Raw genomic sequence first — 22,524 nt, 5'->3', positions numbered from 1 at the left:
CAAGGACTGGGAAAGGGTGGTGGGAAATAAATACGGTTGATGCAGATTATATATTCGAAAAACTGTCAATGGGAAACCCATAAACATTAATAAAACAATTTAAAACCAAAAATGTGGTGCTTATAAAATCATCACATTAAGGGCACTCGTAAGATCATCATGGTAAGCAAAATAATACACACACAAAAAAATAAATGTTTTTGCTCTCACATGTAGCATCCAGACTTTAAAATACAGACATAGATAAAGTGAAAATTAGCAGGTGCCTATTTGAAGAAGGCACCAGTGAAGGGAGTTAGGGGACAAAAGAGGGTAACAAGGGACTGAGTATGAACAAAGTATAGGATATACTTCTATGAAAATGCCATAAAGAACATTATCACTTAATACGATGAATGTAATTAAAAAGAAAAAGAGCCAGGTGTGGTGGCACATACCTCTAGTCCCAGCACTTGGGGAGGCCAAGACAGGAAGATCTCTGTGAGTTTGAGGCCAGCCTGGACAGGAAAGGTTACACAGACAAACCCTGCCTCATTAAAAGAGAGAGAGAGAGGAAAAGAGAGAAAGAGAGAACTTCAAGAGGGAAGAGGAAAGGAAGGAATGAATGGAGGGAGGGAGGAAAAAGGAAGGAAGGAAGGAAGGAAGGAAGGAAGGAAGGAAGGAAGGAAGGAAGGAAGGAAGGAAGGAAGGGAAAAATAAATTTTCTTGATTTCAAAAGATGGTCTCAGACTTACTAACAGGGCCCTGAGTCAGGCCAACACCCCTCTTCCATTCCTGGATGAAGTATCCCATCAGTAAGGAATCAAAATAATGATACATTTAAAATGTAAATTACCTTTGTGCAGCTTCAATTTCTTTAATTCAGGGCTCAATTAACTTTAACACTATAGCTCATCTGAAAGTCACACAGCTATTATGTGAATAAGCACATTTCAACATCACATACTGAACCTGAGAACTGTCTCATTTCCCCAATTTGAGTATTTCTTACCTCTTCATCATCTTCCTCATCTTCAACATCCAGAATTCCTGAATCCTGTTCAGATTTCGGGCTTGTGCTCTCCATCTCTGCATCAATGATTGTATAAACATCTTTCTTAGATTTTCTCTTGCTACCTATTTTAGGCTGTTGCAACACAATGTTATCCAGGCTTCTTTGCTGTTGGGCCTAGGATATTTAAAAATAAATACAGAAAATAATGAAAATTAGAAGGAAAAAAACCCCTCAAGCTTCCAACAAACTACTTTTTAACAAATCAATACCTTAAAGAAAAAAAGATTTATTAATATATAAATTTTTAGACCTAAAAGTAAAATTAAGCATACATGTTGTTGTTTGATACAGGGTCTTGTATAGCTGCTTTCAAATTTGTTTTGATGTGGAGGAATGCCTCTCCATGTCCCAAGTGCTGGGATTCCAGGTCTGCACTTCCAAATTCAGTTTAAGGTATGAGTCTTTGTCCTGAAGTTATCCTGTATTAGCCCTTTTCAAAGCCAACACAGAAAAAAAAAAAAAAAACCTTGTTGATACAATCATAAGCCTTTAAAAGTATTTGCTAAAGAACCAGTAACAACTCTACCCATCCCATTTTCAACTACATATCCAGGAGTGTGGTACAAATGCCTAGTGGTGATATCCTACAAAGAAAGGCAATACTGAAACCAAAAATGATAAAAGAAGATGGGACAGCAATTTGGAATGAACTGCAATAAACTTAAGCATAGGGATTATTTAGAATACAGAGTTCTGGATATGAAAGCAATAAAATTAGTCAAGAGGATGAATTACCTTAAAACACATTTTCTCAATGTAGCCCATGGAAAGGAGTTTTAAAGGATTTACTCTTTAGAATTTAAAATGCACTTACCTAAAAAAGTTAATTAAAATGACATTATACTTTGAATAGACCCAAAGAGAAAGAGAATGTCCCATCCAGAGTCAACATTAAAACCTCTAACCATACAGAGCAGCTACAAGTGAACTTAGCCACTCTCAGAAAATTGAGGTTAAGACAAAAGGTTTGCTCCAGTCACAACACCAATGAGCAATAAGGAGAAGTTTCAAGTATGAGCTCCTAAGTTCCAGACCTTCATTCTTCACTATACCAACAGCCAAGAACAGGGCAAATGTCTTCCACAATAAGAGTTCGGTGACCACACCAACAGATACAATGCACATTGCATATCCTTGAGAGGCAGAGACAGGACATCCCTGGAGCAATATGGCTAGTGAGATTGGCCAAATCAGCATCTTTAGGCTCAAGTGAACAACTACGACGCAGTACATACAGTGGGGAGTAATCAGGGAAGAAGCCAACACCAAGGCTGGGCCTCCACAAGCACAGGTAAATGCACACACATAGTGCACACAGGAAAAAGAAAAAAGAATGGGAATGACACTGTCACTAAGAAACTTAGGTAGCCATGTCATGGCGGTGCATGCCTACGTTCTCAGCACCCAGAGGCAGAGGCAGGTGGATCTCTGTGAGTTTAAGGCCATCCTGGTCTACAGAGCAAGTTCTAGGACAGCCAGGGCTATGCAGAGAAACCCTGTCTCAAAACAACAGATGATAGATACATAGATGGACAGATATTTGATAGACAGATAAAGAGAGAGAGAGAGACAGACAGACAGACAGACAGAGAATAGGAGAGATAGATAGATAGATAGATAGATAGATAGATAGATAGATAGATAGATAGAGAGATAGATAGATATAAGAAACTCGGGTAATTTGTTTAATTCAGAAAATTTTCTCCATTAAACCTGCTTTTCCATATCATGCCAAGGTGCAAGACTTGAGTTCATGACTTCTTGAAGATCACTATATTAATTAATATATTTCTCCTCAATACCAAGTTGAAATTAATTCATGAGAAAATAAGTGTCACTGAATCTAAATGAGATTAAGGATCTCAAGATAATTCTTCAGTATTAGAAGTCAGCTAAGGCACTGGTCAAATGAAACAACTATAGCAAAACAGAAAAACTTGAACTATGTGGGCTAGTTTCAACCAAAACAAAATAAAAAGACTCTACATTCCAGAGATTTGAATCAATGCACAAACTTGTTTCTCTGCATATTATCCATTGACATTCTGGGTTCACTTACATCAAATCCATGGCTTCAATAACAAACCAAGCTAGAGCAGGCAACCACAAACAATTTGGGTCTATACAAAACACAAGCATTTGTGAACTCAAGTTAAGTACAGCATCCTTTCTACACCGCTCAGTGAGACAGCCTCCTGCACTGATCTGCTGCAGACCACACACCAAGGACCAAGGACTCAGGAAACAAAAAGAATGGAGAACTTCCACACTTTCCTATTCCAAAGAACAAATCTTCTGTGGAGGAGTGACTGCTTACTCCCTTCTTTCTCTACCTTCTTTCAGAACATGAAAGCCAAAGATGTTCTTAAGTATGTCTTCACAACAAATCCCAACCAATTAGTGTTCTTTCACAATCAAAAACCGACAGTTTAGCAGAAACAATCCAGAGGAGCCACACTAGATATTGACATTCAACAGAAGACCATACGATTCCAAAAGTACCTAGGGAAGTAACTTTAGATTGTTTTCTATAATTTGTTGTTGTTGTTGTTGTTCTTGTTGTTGATGTTGACATACAGTTTTTCTATCAATTAGGGGAATACGAGACAGTCTTGGCCAGTCGCTGTGGTGAAGGAGTGAGCTCTGAACTAAAGTCGCAGGGCTTTGTGCTGCATTCTAAAGCCCTAGAGTCTGCTGTGGCCCAAGCAAAAGCACATGTTCATGTCTGTAGAAGGTCTACCAGAAAACTTGCCATGCAGGAACGGGCAGCACTACAAACTGCCATGTGGAACAATCACATAAATACTCAGATATTACCAATATGGAAGTCCATTCAACTCACCATCTTTCAAAATACATGAGACTGAAAGGAGATGGCAAAGACAAAATACACATACAAATAAATACAACACAGATAGACCATCATGAAAATGTAACATTCAGGTTGATGAAAAATTCCACTTAGAACTTTTCAGAGCTCTTTCTTAACATGTTCTTTACCAAGAACATTTAAATTCAGAGCTGCGGCAGCAACCAGCTAATTCCTAAGACTCAGCCTGTGCTATGGGGAAGGAAGAACAAGACACATAGTCGCCGTGAGCCCTGCGCACTACTAGTGTCTTCACTTTTTCCTGCTCACTCTTTCAGTGAATAACTTTAATTCACTTTGCCATTCATACCTATTCTTCCTTGAGAATTCTTCAACTCTTGTTCTCTTTTCTTGTTCAACAACTCCAGTTTCCTATATTGTTGGTATTTTCTGATATTACTTTGATTCAAAACAATAATGGAACTTGTCACCTCCACCACCACCCCTAACCAAAGCTCCTGTTCAATGTATATGCAAACTTCTTCAAGCAAATTAAGAGTGAAGGTTAAGAAGTACAGGACCAAACTCCAAAAACTAATTACTTACATTCCACATAATAGAAAGATCAGGGGCCTGGGGAGATGGCTCAGTGGTTAAGAGTGCTGTCTGCTCTTCCAAAGGATCCAAGGTCAAATACCAGTACCCATATGACAGTATAACTGTCTATAACTCCAGTTCCAGGTGGTCTGACACCTTCCCACCAATGCACATAAAATTAAATAAATTTAAAAAAAAAGAAATATCAGTAGTCCCTTCTACTTAGTTCAGATCAAATCCTAAACCATGAGGGACTTTCCACTTGTATACTCACATTATGTCTCTACCCGATAACATGACTGAATCCAACACTTTCTCCAAAATTCAAACAAGTTTTTCCTATAGAAAGCCTTCTGTAACCAGGCATGGCAGCACACCTGTAATGCCAGTACTTGGAAGATGAAAATAGAAGGACCATGGTAAGTTCAAGGGTAGGCTAGGATACATAAGACCCTGTCTTTTAAAAAGTATAAATAAAAGAAGTAAAACAAGAACAAAAAGAGGGGAAAGAGGGAGGGATGGAGGGAAGAAGAGAATGAAAAGAAAGCAGTGTCCCTTATATATAACTCAAATGGTACTTTCTATACTTCTGTTCTCCATCAAACATGTATCGAATGCCTAATTGAATACCATGTGAAGCAATTTCAATGCTGAGGAGGCAAAGGAGAAATGACGAAGGAGTGTGAACAGAGAATTACAAGGTCTGCTTTACAATATAGAGAAATCATCTAGGTACAGAGAGTAGTCAACTGTGGGAAACTAGACTAAAGGCAGGAAAAGCAACATAGATCACTGTAACAACCCAAAAAAACCATGATAAGAACCAAGTAAGGTACAACCAGAGATAACTGATGTGTTGATATGAATGCTAAACAAGATAGAGAGAAAAAGAAATGAGAACAATTCGAAGTGTTCTGGTTTTAATGGCTAAATAGTGGAGCTAGCTTCAGAACAGAGAACATGCCAATCACAGGATAAATGAAGAATCATTAAGGTGAGTATCATAAGCCTGCTGGATATTCAGGTGAAATCGGCATAAAAACACTAAAACAATGTGTCTCAATTTGAAAGTAAGAAAAGCTTTGCCGCTGTAGGAATCCCCAGTGCAGACACCTACCACACACAGAGTCCAACTGAGATACAGGTTTACTACATGCATGCAGCAGAGGACAAATGGAGTCTGGATGAGAATGTGACCTGGCCCTAAAATTCAAGGATAAGCTACTAGAAAGCAGTGGGGGGCTGTGCCCATAGCCACGGCATTACCTAATGTGAACTGTGAACCTAAGACGTCACTATTAACTGTCAAATGTCAGAGGTCCTATGAAGCATTTTATACACACTATTAAATAAAGGCCTCTTGTGGAATGCAAGTCCCAGATCACAAGACAACTAATTAAGATTCAGAGTTCAAAAGGAAGACTCAAAACCTGAAGGCATCTGTGTTTATCAATACAACACTGACCTCTAGTGGTTTACATTATACACAAATCACTTTAGAAATGAAAGGAAGGGCTTTAAACTTGGAGGCTGGGGACCTCTTATGATTACTGTAAAAAGGCTGAGTATTAAATGCACTAAGTTTTGTGGAATATATAGTCTTTGAGCCCAAACCTTGAAATTTACTGATTCTATTACCACGTAAGGTTTGCTTTGCTTTTCTGGAACAGTCTAATCTAGTAAAAACCAACTATCAAATCTACCTCGGAGTACCACCCAGACTGAAAAATATTGTAAATGAAGACCTTCAGCTAAAACAAAACAAAATATCCCAGCTGCCTTCCTCTGAAGATAACAGGAACCTGCATCACTGTCTACTGTGGAAGCATGAGCTTCCTAGAAGCATACTCAGATGCACAGGCATTGGAGCAGCTGCTGCTGCTACACGTTAGAAGCCAAGCACTGCAGCAGCAGCAGCAGCAAGCACGGTGCATTTACACGAGACACTGCTGCAGACCCTCTAGGCCTCACCTCTCATTCTGGCGGCTTCATCAGCAATCTGCACTACACATCCAGAAGAAAGTGACCAAAACCTCGGGGACCTCAACTGCCAAACCGAGGGCTTTTCTAACACCGTAAGAAATAACTTGGCACTCATGAAGCACAACCTGTAAATGAGGCAGCCCTCACTCAGGACAGATAAAGGTGCCACCAATTTGTTGTTCCCATAGCTCACTCCACAAACCTTCTCAGGAAGCCTCACAGGGTCCAGACTCCCCTGGAACTAGAGCCCACACTGATCCCTCTGCTCTCTTTCCACTTCTAACCCTTACTCCACTCATTAGATCTTACTGCTGAATGATCGATCTCGAATCAACCCCTCATTCCTTCGAAGAAACAAACACGAACTTAACAACAGAGTGAGATGGAATTGTTAGTCTATTCTGTGCCTAATGCCTAAAGACAGGTGACGCACAAAGAAATGGGAAAATCAAGATATTAAGACTCCAAATACCATCCTGAAAAGGACTGCAAAGCAACTGCATGTTTCAGCCGGGAGTCCGCCGCTCTAGACACTTCATCTAGACATTTGGCATCTCCAATGTCATACTCAAACAAAAGAGAGGGGGGAAAGTAGTGTTCAAAAGAGAAAAATTATTACAAGATGGATTACAAAAAGCTACGTTTTTGTCATATCTACGGTCATTTTTGTAAGAATCAATGGAGTCCAAGGATGTCCATCAGTGTGAAGTATGATTATAACATTTTGGCATTTTTTTATATTAAGAAAGGCAATCACTATCTGCTTTAAAATTAGCCACTAAACATCAGAGCAAACACTAATGGGATTAAAAGATAATGCAGAGGGTGGGAACATACCTGTAATTCATGTATCTCACAGGGATCAACACCACAATCTAAGAAAGCCCTGTGACTCAATAACAAAAACCAATAAAAGTGAACAAAGGACTTGAATAGGAACTTCTCCAAACAAGAATGTGAAGATGCTCAAATCATTGCTTATGTTTGGTAATCCGGGCCAAGAGCCTGACTGAATTAAGAGGTGAGTAAAAGACCAATACAGCAAACATCTAGGAGTCTATTTGGTGGTATTTCCAAAGACGATTAGATCCTGAGAATTCCTCCCTAATAAATGGATTTATGCCAGGATCAAGTCATTATGTGATAGAGGTAAAGGAGAATAATCGGGGCCTGACTGTCAATGAGGCATATTCTTAGATGTTAAGTATCCTAACCCCAGTCTCTTCCTGTACTTTCTTTTTGTACTTTCCTACACACCATGTTGTGAAAATCTCTGCTCCTCCACATCATCCCCACCATGATGGAAAGAAAACTCTAAAACTAAGAGCAAAAGTGAATAATTTCATGTTAAATGATTCATACCAAGCACTATGCCACAGTAATGAGACAAAATAACCAATTAGCAAACCATTGTGGAAATATAAACCGAAGCCATGAAGAGGCAGCATCTCATACCCACTAGAAGCATCACTTATCAAGAAGAACCCAAACGAAAAGTGTTGGCAAGAAAGTAAGTAAAGTGCAATCCTGGGTGTTATTAGTGAGAAAGCAAAACTTCTCCACTAAGGACAACAACATTCCGGTTCCTCAAAATAAAGACTAGGAGACGAACTTATATGCAAAAGAATTTACATGAGGATCACAGAGCTATTTCAACAACCAAGAAAGACATAAGGATAATGGTAATATTCACTGAAGAAGGAATATGATTAGTAACTACAGTAATGTTAGGCTACCTTAAAAATTAAGGAAATCTTCTAACATGATACAACAGCAAATTACAAGGCATGGTAAATGGCAACAATACAGTTCGAAGAAAACGAAGAAGCAGCAGACCCAGAACCAGCTGCAGTAGAAATGTTGGCCAGAAACACTTTAAACCTATGACTGCTATGAGAAGAGCTTTAACTGAAAAGCAGGTAACACACATGAGCACAAACCTATAGAAAAAAAATTCTTCTAAGAAGTAACTAAAAAGAATTGTCAGAGATCAAAAGCATTAGAACAAACAAGAATGCCTTTGATGGGCTTATTAACAGACTAGCAGAGAACAAGACCTCTGAGCCTGAGATAGAACAACAACAACAAAAAAATTAAAACTAAAAGACAAGTAGGAAAAATTATTAAAATATACAACAGAATCCAAAAATAAAAGATCAAGATCGGTGAGGCAACAACGAAAGATAAAACCCATGTTTGAGGAATAACAAAGGAAGAGAGGAGAGTAGAGGGAGCAGGAGTAAATCCAAAGGAACAACTGAGAATTTCCAGATTGATTCCCTATACCAAATTACAGATTCAAGAACAGCAAAGCCCATGTTATTCAACCGGCAAAACCAAACGAAAACCACTACAATTAGGCATATAATATTTAAACTTCAAAAACAGTCAAAAATAAAAACTCAAGGAGGAGCCCAGAGCAAAGAAAACACAGTATGTAAAGGAAACAAAAATAATAATCACATGTGTTTCTCTTCATGGACATATAATAAAGAAGAAAACAGCTCTGTTTGTAACTGTGACATTCAACTTCAGGTAGCAAACTGAAAAGAAATCTGAAAGTGGTTCTACAAGTTTACATTCCCCTTTCTCCACATCCTCTCCATCATGTGTTGTCACTTGAATTTTTGATCTCAGCCACTCTGATGGGTGAAAGGTGAAATCTCAGGGTTGTTTTGTTCTGCATCTCCCTGATGACTAAGGATGTTGAACATTTCTTTAAGTTTTTCTCTGCCATTTTATATTCCTCTACAGAGAATTCTCTGTTTACTTCTGTACCCCATTTTGTAATTGGATTACTTGATTTGTTGTTGTTTAACTTCTTGAGTTCTTTATATATTCTGGATATTAGCCCTCTGTCAGATATAGGGTTGGTAAAGATGCTTTCCCAATCTGTAGGCTGTCATTTTGTTCTGAAGACAGTGTCCTAGGCTTTACAGAAGCTTTTCAGTTTCATGAGGTCCCATTTATTGATTGTTGATCTTAGAACCTGTATTGTTGGTGTTCTGTTCAGGAAGTTGTCTCCTATGCCAATGAGTTCAAGGCTCTTCCCCACTTTTTCTTGTAAGCGGTTTAGTGTGTCTGGTTCTATGTTGAGGTATTTGATCCACCTGGACTTTAGTTTTGTGCAGGGTGATAAATATGGATCTATTTGCATTTTTCTACACGTAGATATCCAGTTATACCAGCACCATTTGTTGAAGATGCTGTCTTTTTTTCCACTGAATGGTTTTGGCTTCTTTGCCGAAAATCAAATATAGGTGTGAACCCATATGTCCCTCAACTGAGGAATGGATACAGAAATTGTGGTACGTTTACACAATGGAATATTGCTCAGCAATTAAAAACAAAGAAATCATGAAGTTTGCAGGCAAATGGTGGGAACTAGAAAAGATCATCCGGAGTAAGGTATCCTAGAAGCAGAAAGACATACATGATTCACAATCACTTAGAAGTGGATATAATATAGGACAAGCAAATTATAATCTGTACATCTAAAGAAGCTAAGCAAGAAGGAGGACCCTGGGTAAGATGATCGATCCTCACTCAGAAAGGCAAACAGGATGGACATTGAAAAAGGGGGCAAACAGGCAACAGGACAGGAGCCTATCACAGAGGGCCTCTGAAAGACTCTACCCAGCAGGGTATCAAAGCATATGCTGAGACTCATAGCCAAACTGTGGGCAGAGTGCAGTGAATCTTATGAAAGAAGGGGGAGATAGAAAGACCTGGAGGGGACTGGAGCTCCACAAGAAGAGCAACAAAACCACAACATCTGGACACAGGGCTCTTTTCTGAGACTGACACTCCAACCAAGGACCGTGCATGGAGATAACCTAGAACCCCTGCAGAGATGTAGCCCAAGGCAGCTCAGTGTCCAAGTGGGTGCCCTAGTAAGGGGAACAGGGACTGTCTTTGACATGCACTCACTGGTTGGCTCTTTGATCACCTCCCCGTGATGGGGGAGCAGCCTTACCAGACCACAAAGGAAGACAATGCAGCCAGTCCTGATGAGACCTGAGAGGCTAGGGTCAGATGGAAGGGGAGGAGGACCTCCCCTATCAGTGGACTTGGACAGGGGCATGGGAGGAGATGAGGGAGTAAGGGTGGAATTGGGAGGGAATGAGGGAGGGGCCTATAGCTAGGATACAAAGTGAATAAACTCTAATTAATATAAAAAATAAAAGTAAATTTTAAAAGTAAATAAATAAATTTATTCAAAAAAAAAAGAAATCTGAAAACAAGATGTTGCAAGTGCAGTGAGGCACCAGGAACCTCCTTATGTCCTCTACCTTCTTGATAACTCCTCATACATTCACATGAAAAATAATATAACATAACTTACTAGACATGGCACTGCATGAAAAAAATGATGTGAGAAAAAGTCATATTTTGATTTAAACAATTTGTTTTAAATAAAGGCTTCTGTAAGAAGTCCAATGACAAGAAGAAATTCCAAGACCACATCAAAGTGAAAAACAATAATCCAAGCTGCCCTCTGACAAGGAAAGAATGGTGAAGAAAACCACTTTTTTTCAGAGAAAGCATGTACCTTTAGTGTGGCTGACTGGAAAGTCCAGGACACACTCATATCCTATGAATTCCCTTGACAATGGGGCATGATCCTGGGATTGAAGCAAAGTTGAAGAATATGCCATTGGCCATGTAAGTTACTACTGAGAGCAAAGACAGGAAATTCAAATGCATATAAGGCAACTTCCGTGGGAGAAAAATGTAATTGTTGCTCAGTCTTTCACAGTATAAGCTACTGATAATGAAGCAAGTCTGCAAATATAAATATATATAATATACATATCATATATATATTAAGCATATGTTACATATATGGAAAGCATAGCTTGCTAATGTTAGAAGAAAAGTGATGAAAATCTAAAACTTACGTACACATTCTAACACACAGTGTTTAAAGGAAAGTTATAAAAATATCCAACCTGTACATAACAGAAATACCAAAGAGAAAACAACATGAGCTGCTATGGTGAGCTTTGCTTCCATCTCCTGCAACAGCTCAAGTGAAAAAGAAAACGCTGTGAAACATAAGAAAGAATCCCAAAGTTCTGCTTTAATCACTTCAAGATTTCTACCAAAGATTCAAAAGTTCAAAATCAAGTGTAATAGCACACACCTGTAACGGTAGTGCTTAAGAAGGAGAGTCAGGAGAATCATTACTTCAAAGTAGCCACATACTTTTGTTTTAAAAAAAAATGAATGAAATAAAATAAAGGCTGGAAAGACGGCTCAGCAGGTAAGAGCACTGTCTGTTCTTCAAGAAGACCTGGGTTCAATTCCCAGCCCCCACATGGGAGCTCGTGTCTGTGACTCCAGTTTCAGGGGACCTGATGCCCTCACATAAACATACATGCAGGCAAAACACCAATGAACATAAAATAAAAATAAAATAAATTACTGACTCATTTTACAACTCCACTCGGTGAGAGTTGCTAGCACTGACGGATGTAGAAGAAACGTCCAAAAGTTCCACCGCAATCCAATGTTTCCTTATTTTATCAACAGCTTCCATTGACACTAAAGGTCTCCCGACCCCTACCACCCACAGACAACACAGGCTTGGAAAGAAGAATGGCATAACGCAGAGATCAAATTTCTCTACCCCAAAAATTTTAAGCAGCCATGGAAAATGCAACACCAGCTTTGTAATTTAGTCAACCTATAAAAAGCCTAGTAGAATAATCAAAATGAATAAATGTCTGATTCAAAGTTTCCACAAAAATTAAAATTTCACCAACAATAGAAGACATCTAGAAAAAATATCAGAGAACATGGAGAACCTATCTTAAGTATCCACTCCTTGTAAAAAAGTATCACGGAGAAAAGAACAGAAAAAAATACCACGAAGCCAATCTGAAACACTAGGCTTTACAAATAAGTCTAGCTTATAAAAGAACATAAAAGGCTGCTGACACACTCTCTCATAAAAATCAAAGGGTCGGCTGAAGGCTCAATTAAAAGAAAGGCACTGAAATTTCCGGTTTGAACTGCCTGTCTATAAATGATTTTTAAATGCTTTACTATTACCCAGCAAAGAAACTAGTAAAAAAATGTTTCCAAAAGAAAACCAAATTAGTCTGTTGTGCTCTTGAGAGTTGCAAGTGATTACAAACAGCTAGAAGGCAGCCACTGTCCACTCTGCCTGACTGCTTACACATTTTCCATTGTGATGCTTTCTGAGTTATCTGTATGAACTCAGACACAGTTTTAAGACACTGATGGCAATACTCACTTGAATGGTGTCACATGCTTTAAAAATAATGTTAAAAAATGCAGGGTTTCCATAAGAAGGAAAAAAACTAAAAGTAATAAAATATGACAGCAAGAATGGCTTGGAGCCAGAGACCCATTTGAAACTTATAAAATCGCCATAAGATCAGATGGACATATGCTTTCTTCTTGCTAGTGTAAAACTATACATTCACACAAGCTTCTGTTTCCAGTTTTAACTTAAAGCCAGGTGTTGCACAAGATGTTAAAGGCTTCTATTCATCATTTAACTAAAACTTAATTTTGTTATCACAGCAGGTATCTAGACTACCAAGAATGACCAAATTTACACTTATAAGCTCATACAATAGAGGGACTGTAAATAAATTGACTCTAGAACTATCATTATGTAGTAAATAAAAATGGAAAATAAAAGTATGAATGGGAAGTATCAACTAGTTCAGGAAAAAAAGAGAAATTATGCATCATAAGTATCAAGAAATATTATTTAATTTATTTAAAAACTCATATCTTGAAATAGTATGAAGAAATATACTTATGTTAATTTTTTAAAATAAAAATATAGTTTATCTATTATGAGAACAAATTTAATTAAGCAAATGTAAGCGTAAGGAGTTAGAAAGATACCCACTTCTGGCAATAGTAAACATGTAATTTAGATTTAAAAAAGAAAAGAAAATATCAAACTCATTTTTTAAAGGCAAAAGACAAAACCAACAAGATTGTAGGCATAATTATTTTATAATTCAAAAATTCATAATTATTGTGTTATTGTGTAATTCAAATGCTGACTTCTGTTATATGTCCCCAGCCTTCACCCCTGCCCCATCTCTCCTTGTAATAATTGCTCTGAGAATCTCTTGTCTGAATGTTGTATAAACACTACCCTCCAACTATTTCCTGGTATGCTAATAATGCAGCTTACAGCCAATTGCTGAGCAGGGCAGAGAATAGAGCTGGCCTTCCTGCCAGCCAGAGGAGCAGGAGTTAGAAGTTAAAGTAGGGGGTTGAGCTGTGAGGAGAGGCTAAGGAGAGGTCCTGGTGGTGTCAGCTGAGGAGCAGGGTCAGGAAGGCACAAAGTCCACCTATCTTGGAATATACACTGGGAGGAAGCCAAATCAGCTTGGACAGTTAAGAAGGAGTAATAACTGCTCAATTATTATGTTGTAAAGCTTATTATTAAGCAAATGTAAGAGTCTCAACTATTTGTGTGATAGCCGGTTAAGAGAGCAACTGAGAAACAAACACAGTTCTAAAAAAATAACCATAACACAAAATGGTGAAAACTTGCCGAGTTTGGTTCAAAAATACTTAGAGCATGAGGAAAAAAGACCAATGTTGATAGTCTTTCTTTTCCCTTCCTTCCTTCCTTTGTTCTTTTGGTATCTTATTTGCTAACAAGGATTGGCTAAATGTCTCTTTTGAGAACATAATACTAAAAGTCATGAAAAGGTCAAGTTCTGACAAAAAGGAATAGTCTTGGTCACCCCCCAATTTCGGGTCAGAACAACTGGACCCTCTGAAAGGGTGAGTAGCAGGACTAGCCTGGATCATGAAGGACTCATACTAAGTAGAAGTGAGAGTATGTTGATCATAAAGACCTAGCACCCTACTGTTGTATCAAGTCTAAGAAAAATAAACATTGACAGCCGGGAATACATCTCAGTAGTATAGCATGTGTGAGACCCTAAGTTCAACTTCCCAAACTGCAAAAAATATATTTTTTAAATGCTACTTTGCCAGGAAAATATACTATCATCTTAGATTTTTAAAAGGCTCCTAGACACAATTTAGAAATGACATTATACTATGATTTTAAAAACCTACCTACTTGGTCATCATCTCTAGCGGCTAGCACAAAACTTACATCCCCTAAATGACAAAGGTACCAGTGACTTTTTTTAAAAATGTTTTTACCCCTAGTTCTTGGCATAGCATGCTGTAAAACTCCTTGGCTTAATAAGTCAGGTGTGATGGCACATCCCTGTAATTCCAGCACTTGGAAAGCTGACACAGAAAGATGTAGAGTTTAAAGATATCTGACCAGGAAGAATCTAAAGGCTAGCCTAACCTACACAGCAAAACTATCCCTCATAAAATTAAAACCAGGGGCTGGAGAGGTTACTCCATGGACAGGAATGCTTGAAGTAAAAGCATAAGGGCCTGAGTCCCAGGAAATTTCTGCAGAAACTGAAAAACTCATTTTAAAATGCAAAGTGTATTAAAGAAACAAAGCTATTTTTTTATGAAAGAACAAATTTGGAGATCCAATACAATTTGATTTAGAAACGCACTGTAAAAGTCCAAGAAGGCCATATTCTCTTTGCTGCTGTGACAGACATGCATGTAGACAGAGGAAGCAAAACAGTACAGAGAAAGAAGAAACACATACAGCCAACAGGCATTTAGAGACTTCCAAAGTTATAAATAAGAACTTTGTACAGAGAGCTCTGACTGGTGACCCAGGTCACTATTGTATAACCTTGACATGATACAATCAGCCACTCCGTCTATGCCCATCCTAACCATGCATAACCTCAATCCAACCATCACACAGGCTTCATATAAATCCAAACCAGGTGTTCTCCAAAACAATGGATTGATATCAAGGTCATGGAGGAAAGGAAAGAATGAGGGATAGACTCTGACTGAAGAAACCTATACAAATATAACAACTTCATGCAACATGGGATCCTCAACTGGATCCTGAACATTAAGACAGATGTCAGTGGCAAAACTGAGATCTAAATAATTTCTAGCATTAGAAATACATTGCTATAAACATTAAGCTCATAGCTGTCACAAATGCAAATGATTCATGGTTCATGAACGGGAAAAGAAGCACAGAAAAGAATACACTATTTTTGTAATGCTCATGTAATTTTAAAATTATGACTGATTCTTTTTCATAGCACCACCTAGGTGGTTGGCTGTGTCAAGATGAAGCTGTGTATCTCCTTCCTGGCCACTGGCTATCAAAACTGTTGGCATGGATGATGACCACAAGCTTCATACTTTCTATGAGAAACACAAGGCCACAGAAGTAGCTATTTATGCTCTGGGTGAGAGTAGAAGGGTTATATTGTCTGATTCAGTGGTGGGAACATAGAGGGGTCTTATTGTCTGGATCAGAAGTGGGAATATGGAAGGGTTATGTTGTCTGGGAATAACAAACCAGGTTTTCCCATTAAGAAGGTATCTTGAGGCCCACGGCAGAGTGTACCTGATGTTGAGTTAGGGACATTCTTGACCAAAAAGAATTAGAGGAAGGAAACCCAAGTCTATTTGCAGATGCATTGTGGGTATCCATCTGAGTTTTCTTGATGTAGTCATTGTAAAAATGGGAAGGAAGCATATTTCTGGACTGAAAGACCACTGTGCATCAGTGGTTGAGGTCTAAAAGGGCTAGCAGAATCCAAAAGCCTTTCTATCTCCCTACAGAAGATGATGTCTGCCAGTGTGTTGTCAAAAAACCCAAACAAGGCAACCAGAACTAACGTACCCAAGATTCAGCATCCTGTTATTCCACGTATTCTCCAACACACATATATTGCTCTGAAGAAACAATGCACTAAGATAACCAAGGAGGAGGCTATCTCAGAATATGTTAAACTTTTGGCCAAGACAATGAAGAAAACCCGAGAAAAACAGTAAGAACAGACTGCAAAAAGATGTAGCCTGTCTTCACTGAACACTTCTAATTCTGAGTCCAATCAAAAATAAGTCTTTAAGGGGAACAAATAAACAATAAAATCTTGAAAACAGTAAAATTATATCCAAAAATTTCAAGAAAAAACAATAAGAGACCAGCAATTCATAAAAATAGCATAATTGAATCACTAAATATTAATGATAGAACTAAAATTGCACATAATGAACAACTAAACAGCTAAACATCACTTACTATATGACCAATAAGAGAGCACTTTCCCTTATTAAGCCAGTTTCCCACACAAATACTTATAAATAATATTAATGAGTTTTGTGCAAAATAGAAAAATCTGGAGAAAAACCTAAATATTCATCAATCATTAAATAGATACAGAAACTATGGACTACTGTCCAGCAACACGAATGAATTGCTAAGCATTTATGCCAAATGAAGGAAGCCAGCCAGGCAGGCCTGTGTGTGTGTGCGCGCACACACACACACACACACACAGCAGGGTGAAGGGACTTTCAGGAAAGGTAAGCCCATGAAGACAGGAAGCAGAATAGTGGTGGCCACAGGCCAGATATCATGTTGATGCTCAAAGAGTTTCAGATTTTTGAGCATTCTGAATTTCAAACTTTAGTATCTAAGGTGCTCAATGCACCCATTTAAGGACTATACAGTAAAAGAAGCATTGGGAAGAAACTAACAAACAACTACATTAAACTGAAACGCACAACTTTAAAAGTATAGTATACAGATGAGCTGAGGACACAAAGCTGGAATGTAGCACAAAGGCAACGGGAAAGAAGGTAACAACACACGCCTACAGTAAGCCAAGACAAAGGCTATTGTTACTGTATTCAAGTAGTCACCAATGAAAATTAAAACAACATAAGATTCCCTGCACTCTGCCCAAGGTTGCCCACAACTCCACAAAGAGAGCAAAAGAACCAAAAAACCTGAGCACAGGGGTCTTTCCTGAGACTGATACTCCAACCAAGGACTATGCATGGAGATAACCTAAGACCCCTGCACAGATGTAGCCCATGGCAGTTCAGTGTCCAAGTGGGTTCCATTGTAATAGGAATTGGGACTGCCTTTGACATGAACTGATTGGCTTGTTCTTTTTACCTCCCCCTGAGGGTGAAGCAGCCTTACCAGGCCACAGAAGAAGACACTGCAGCCACTCCTGATGAGACCTAATTGACTAGGATCAGAAGGAAGGAAAAGAAGACCTCCCCTATCAGTGGACTTGGGGAGAGGCATGCATGCAGAGGGTGGAGGAAGGGAGGGATTGGGACGGGAGGGGGGAGGGAACCACAGGGGGGATACAAAGTGAATAAAGTGTAATTAATAAAGAATTAAAAATAAAAAAATAAAGAAAATTAAAACAACAAACACAAGAAATAAAGTTGGTTCTTTAAGGAAAAGTGAAGGTAATAGCCTCAGGAGTTGAGAAGACATAAGCTACAAATAGCACATGACACACATAAGCATAAAACTATAAATAAATGAATGAAGTGAGGCTTAATACTATCATCTTTGTACCCAAAGGTAATGCTGTTTATAAATCTAAAAGATACATTTAAGTTTATGATAAACAAAACTCCCATGAAAGATATCAAGGAAAATATAAATAAATGGAGTGATATCTCAAGTTTAGTCACAGAATCAATATAGTTACGATACCATTTTTTCTCTATTTGATTTGTATCTATTATACAGAGTCAATAAAACTCTCAGCAAGATATTTAGTGAACCCCAAAGTTTCTATGAAAACAAAAGAGACATGTAATAGTCAACAAAATACAGAAGAGGGGGAGAAAGACAAGGTGTGAGAAGAGACAGATGCTCAGCTTTAAGGCTCACTATAAAGCCACAATAAGTAAATCAGTAAGGTATAAGGGGAAAAAAAATCAATAGACAGACAGACAGGAATCCATAATCAGATGCCCACACATAAAAGAAATTAATCTTTGAAAGGAAAATTAATATAATTCAATAAAAAGGATAGTAATTTCAGCACTGTTAGAACTAGACAGCTACACACAATAAAATATATCAATATACAAACCTTAATGTCATTCATAAAAATAACCAACTTAAATGGATTAAAAGCTTATGTATAAAACCAAATTAAAAATATATATAGAAAATCTTGGTGCACTTGAGCTAAGTTAACATTCTTTAGAAACACCACCAAAAGCATGATACTTCAAAGAACAAAAGGTAAAAAGAAAAAAAAAAGGTGCTAGATTGGAATTTGCCAAAATCAATAAATGTCTTTTTTTTTCTTCTTTTTTTTTTTTTTTTTAAAGACACTGTTAAGAGAATTAAAAAAGTCAGGTGTAGTGGCAGACACCTTTAATCTCAGCACTCAGGGAGGCAAAGGAGGAGGCAGAGACAGGTGGATTGCTGTGAGTTTGAGACCAGCTGGTCCGGCAAGTCTAGGACAGCCAAGGCTACACAGAGAAACCCTGTTGAGAGAGTATGTGTGTTAAAAGATAACCTACACCCTAGATTGTAGAACAAAATAATAAAAAGGAACACTAGAATAACAAAATGAGCAAAATAACTGAATAAGCATCCCATAAAAGAAGATAAAGAGCAAATTAAAAAAATAAAGATACTACCATGTGTTATTATGGAATCAGTAGATATACTATTAGGAGGTGTGGCCTTTTGGGAGGAAGTATGTCACTGTGGGGGCGGGCTTTGAGATCTCCTATATGCTCAATCTACACCTACAGTGAAACATAGTCTCCTTCTGCTGCTTGCAGATCAAGATGTAGAACTCTCAGCTCCTTCTCCAGCACCATGTCTGCCTGCACACTGCCATGCTTCCTGCCATGATAATAATGAACTACTCTAATGGTAAGCCAGCCTCCATTAAATATTTCCCTTTATAAGAGTTGGTATGGTCATGGTGTCTCTTCATAGCAATAAAACCCTAAGACACATACTATGAAACTTGGATGACTTGGAAAGGAGAATCCATACAAGACACTTGTGCACAAATGTGTACAGTCCCTGTAGTCTTTCCTGCCAAAACTTTGAAGCAACCAAAATGATGTGTAAATTATGGAATCATGAATAAATCATGAAATAAACTATTATTCAAAATAAAAACAAGCAACTAAGAACAAACACAGAGGAGCCATACCAGCACACTGCTGAGCGGGGACCACTATAAAAGACTTCACACCATTTGACAGTCTGGAAGAAGCAAAGCAATAAAGACCAAATACACTGGTTGTTGGAGGTCATGAGTATGTATGTATGCGTGTATAAAGAACATGGAGTTACAGTACGTGAAACTGCTCTTAATAGAGCTACAATGAGGAGCATGTGGACCCAATCAGCCCAACACAAGGCATTAGACAAGGTGCATTCTAAGAGAAGCTATGAACTTAAGCTGCTAATCAAGTCAATCCTGGATTATCAGTTATAACTACTATGTCTCATTAATGCAAGACACTACACTAGGGAAGGGGCTGCGTGAAACTCAGCAGGCCAGCACATGCTCACATGCCTAAAACCTGCAAATGCCTAAAACCCTGGATTGGATCCCAGCACCCCCACACACACACCATGCACACAGACACACAGGAAGAGGGAAGCAGAAGAAATTATAACTAGAGGATAGAGGGGCCATATGGAAACTATCTGCTCCATTTCTCTATAGTATAATGCAACTAGAGGATTAGATGGGGAACGGGGGGGAGGGGTCAGAAAAAGTGAGAGGCACAAGAAAGGAATGAAAACTGAATAGAACCAAAACACATTATATACCTGCTTGAAAATGTCATGACATTTTTAATTATGTATGATTAATATGTTTAAAGTAGTATATTAAATAACATAATTTTAAAAAAAGTTGGGGCTGGAGAGATGGCTCAGAGGTTAAGAGCACTGCCTGCTCTTCCAGAGGTCCCAAGTTCAATTCCCAGCAACCACATGGTGACTCCCAACCATCTGTAATAAGATCTGATGCTGTCTTCTGGAATGCTGGCATACATGCAGAACACTCACACATAGGTCTATTTTCAGAGAGCATTTCAATATTTAAAAAATTATAACATATTCATAGTTTTTAAATCTCCAAGGTAGGGATGACATTTAATAATAATAAACCTGCCTAGACCAGTGACTTACTTAAAAATGTGACTAAACCTGAGTCAAAATAGAGCACATCTGCTTGCTGTGCAGAGGCAGGTAAAGTTATCAACTCATTAAGGCTCCACTACCTCTAAACAGCTAATATATAAAAATGCCTTCTATTATCTAAAAACTGTAAGATTTTTAAATTTAAATTTTATGTAAAAAGAATTATAATTCTAGTCAGAATTCACCATCCCTCCCAGATATAAACATGATAGAAGAGAAGATTGGCTTCTTTTCTTTCATTTGGAGAGCCAGCCATCTAGTAGGAGGTAAACTGCAAATGGCAGGACAGGTTCCCATAGTACAGACGGTGTATCTTCACTAAAGCATCCGTGCCAGTCTATTCAGACCCTACAAGAAGATGCTACATACCAGCAGACTGTCAACATTTATCTACTTTTCAACATTCTGGAAGATCACAAGTCCAAGATCTAAGTGTGGCAAACTCAGTGTAAGGGATAGCTTTCTGGTTCTCACTGTGTCCACACAAGGTGGAAGAAAAGGGCCTCTTTAGAACCTTTCCTCCTTTCATTAAGATTATTGCTTTCATTAAAATTTATACTCCTGTGAATAAATTTTACACCCCCAAGACTCAAGTGCCTCCCAAAGTACCACCTCTTAATGCCAGCTCTGGTGGGTTAGAATTACAGCATGAGAGTCTTAGGAAGTCACAAAAACTTAAGACCAACATGGCATCTATCACTGTCATTGCAACCAGTCTTCCAGACCACACTGAAATGCCAAGTAACTGTGAGAGCACAGAGGCCATCACGGATGTACCTTCATATTAAGCAGAGAAATCCTCGGGGGGAAAAAAACTGAACTGAACTAGAATATCAAATGTACTAATGGTAAAAAACTAAAGAACTCTAAAACTATTTTTTAAATGAAGCTAGTTTCATGAGAAAGTATATTCAAACAAATAACTTTCATTGTTTGTTTGTATTTTAAAGTACAAGTCAAAGAACCAATCAAGAAACTAAATGGAAGAATGAAAGAAAAGGAACCAAATTTTAAAAAATTCTGGAACAAAAGTAGAGTGTTTAAAAGTTTATAGCTATTAATTACATTAAGCAAGCCAAGCACCTCTTCCTCCGGAATAGGAAAGGGAAGGTGATTACCCAGAGGAAAGACAAGAAAGACAGAAAGAAATTTGAGAAAGCAATTCTAATGACCTCCATCACTCATAAAGTCTAAAAAGATACAACCTCTGGGGGTTGGGGGTGAGTGACAGGAGGAAAATCTGAACCATTACAACCACAGTGGAAAAAAGAAGGGTGCCAGTGTCACTTGTCCTGAAAGGAAGAAAATGGTCGGTAGCAGTTCCTTCCACTGCTGCTATGACGTCACTGCTTGTGTTCTGCCCTTGAATACAACCATCACACTTGAGGAAGCAACGATGAAAGAGTAGTTCATAGATAAAACCTTCTCCCACCAAAATAACAGATCGACTATGTTGACAGTTCCACAGTCACATACCCATAAATTAATCAAAAGCTTATCAAATTCTTTGCTCAGAACCCTTTTGCTTACACAGCATAGCAATCGGACATAAGCCTGAGTCGCCACACCTCATAAACTCATGATAGAGCATGCTTGTGCTAATGAATGCTACATGCCACCCCTGCTGCCTCTAGATTCCCAATCATAGTGACTATTCACTCATTATTCATTCTGCTCACATACCCAAGATTCATACAGAGAGACAGAGAAATGAGCCCTGGATTCCAAAGGAGCAGCCTGTTTACTGAAACTCAACAGTAGCATTAGATAGAAATTAAGCTTGTTTCCTCCTTAATATCCTTGGATATAAACTAAATTAATCCGAGCCATCAATGTGACAGCTAATAGGAGATGGGGGACATATAAAGCTATACCAAGACTATGGCTTTAACCTGGAAGAAGATGAGAAAAGAAAGAGAATAGGGAGTGAGGCAGGTAGGAAGGAGGGGGTGGGGAGAAAGAAAGTAATAGGGTTAACTTGTGTATAGACAGATGGAT

At 38.3% G+C, this 22,524-nt stretch overlaps 1 protein-coding gene across 5 annotated transcripts in view; it reads right to left on the bottom strand.

Moving 5' to 3' along the window:
• Nucleotides 1-22,524, bottom strand: part of Exoc6b (exocyst complex component 6B) — a 436,866-nt gene that overhangs the window by 279,100 nt on the left and 135,242 nt on the right. For all 5 annotated transcript variants that reach the window (XM_060383430.1, XM_060383428.1, XM_060383429.1 and 2 more), the window contains one exon: nt 992-1,168. In XM_060383430.1, the coding sequence (XP_060239413.1) occupies nt 992-1,168 (177 nt within the window). The remainder of the gene's footprint in view (nt 1-991; nt 1,169-22,524) is intronic.

Source organism: Meriones unguiculatus, chromosome 5 (assembly GCF_030254825.1).
Source record: "Meriones unguiculatus strain TT.TT164.6M chromosome 5, Bangor_MerUng_6.1, whole genome shotgun sequence".
In the NCBI taxonomy this organism is placed as follows: domain Eukaryota; kingdom Metazoa; phylum Chordata; class Mammalia; order Rodentia; family Muridae; genus Meriones; species Meriones unguiculatus.
The sequence above is the reverse complement of the archived record's forward strand: the minus strand, read 5'-3'. Positions and strand labels throughout refer to the sequence as shown.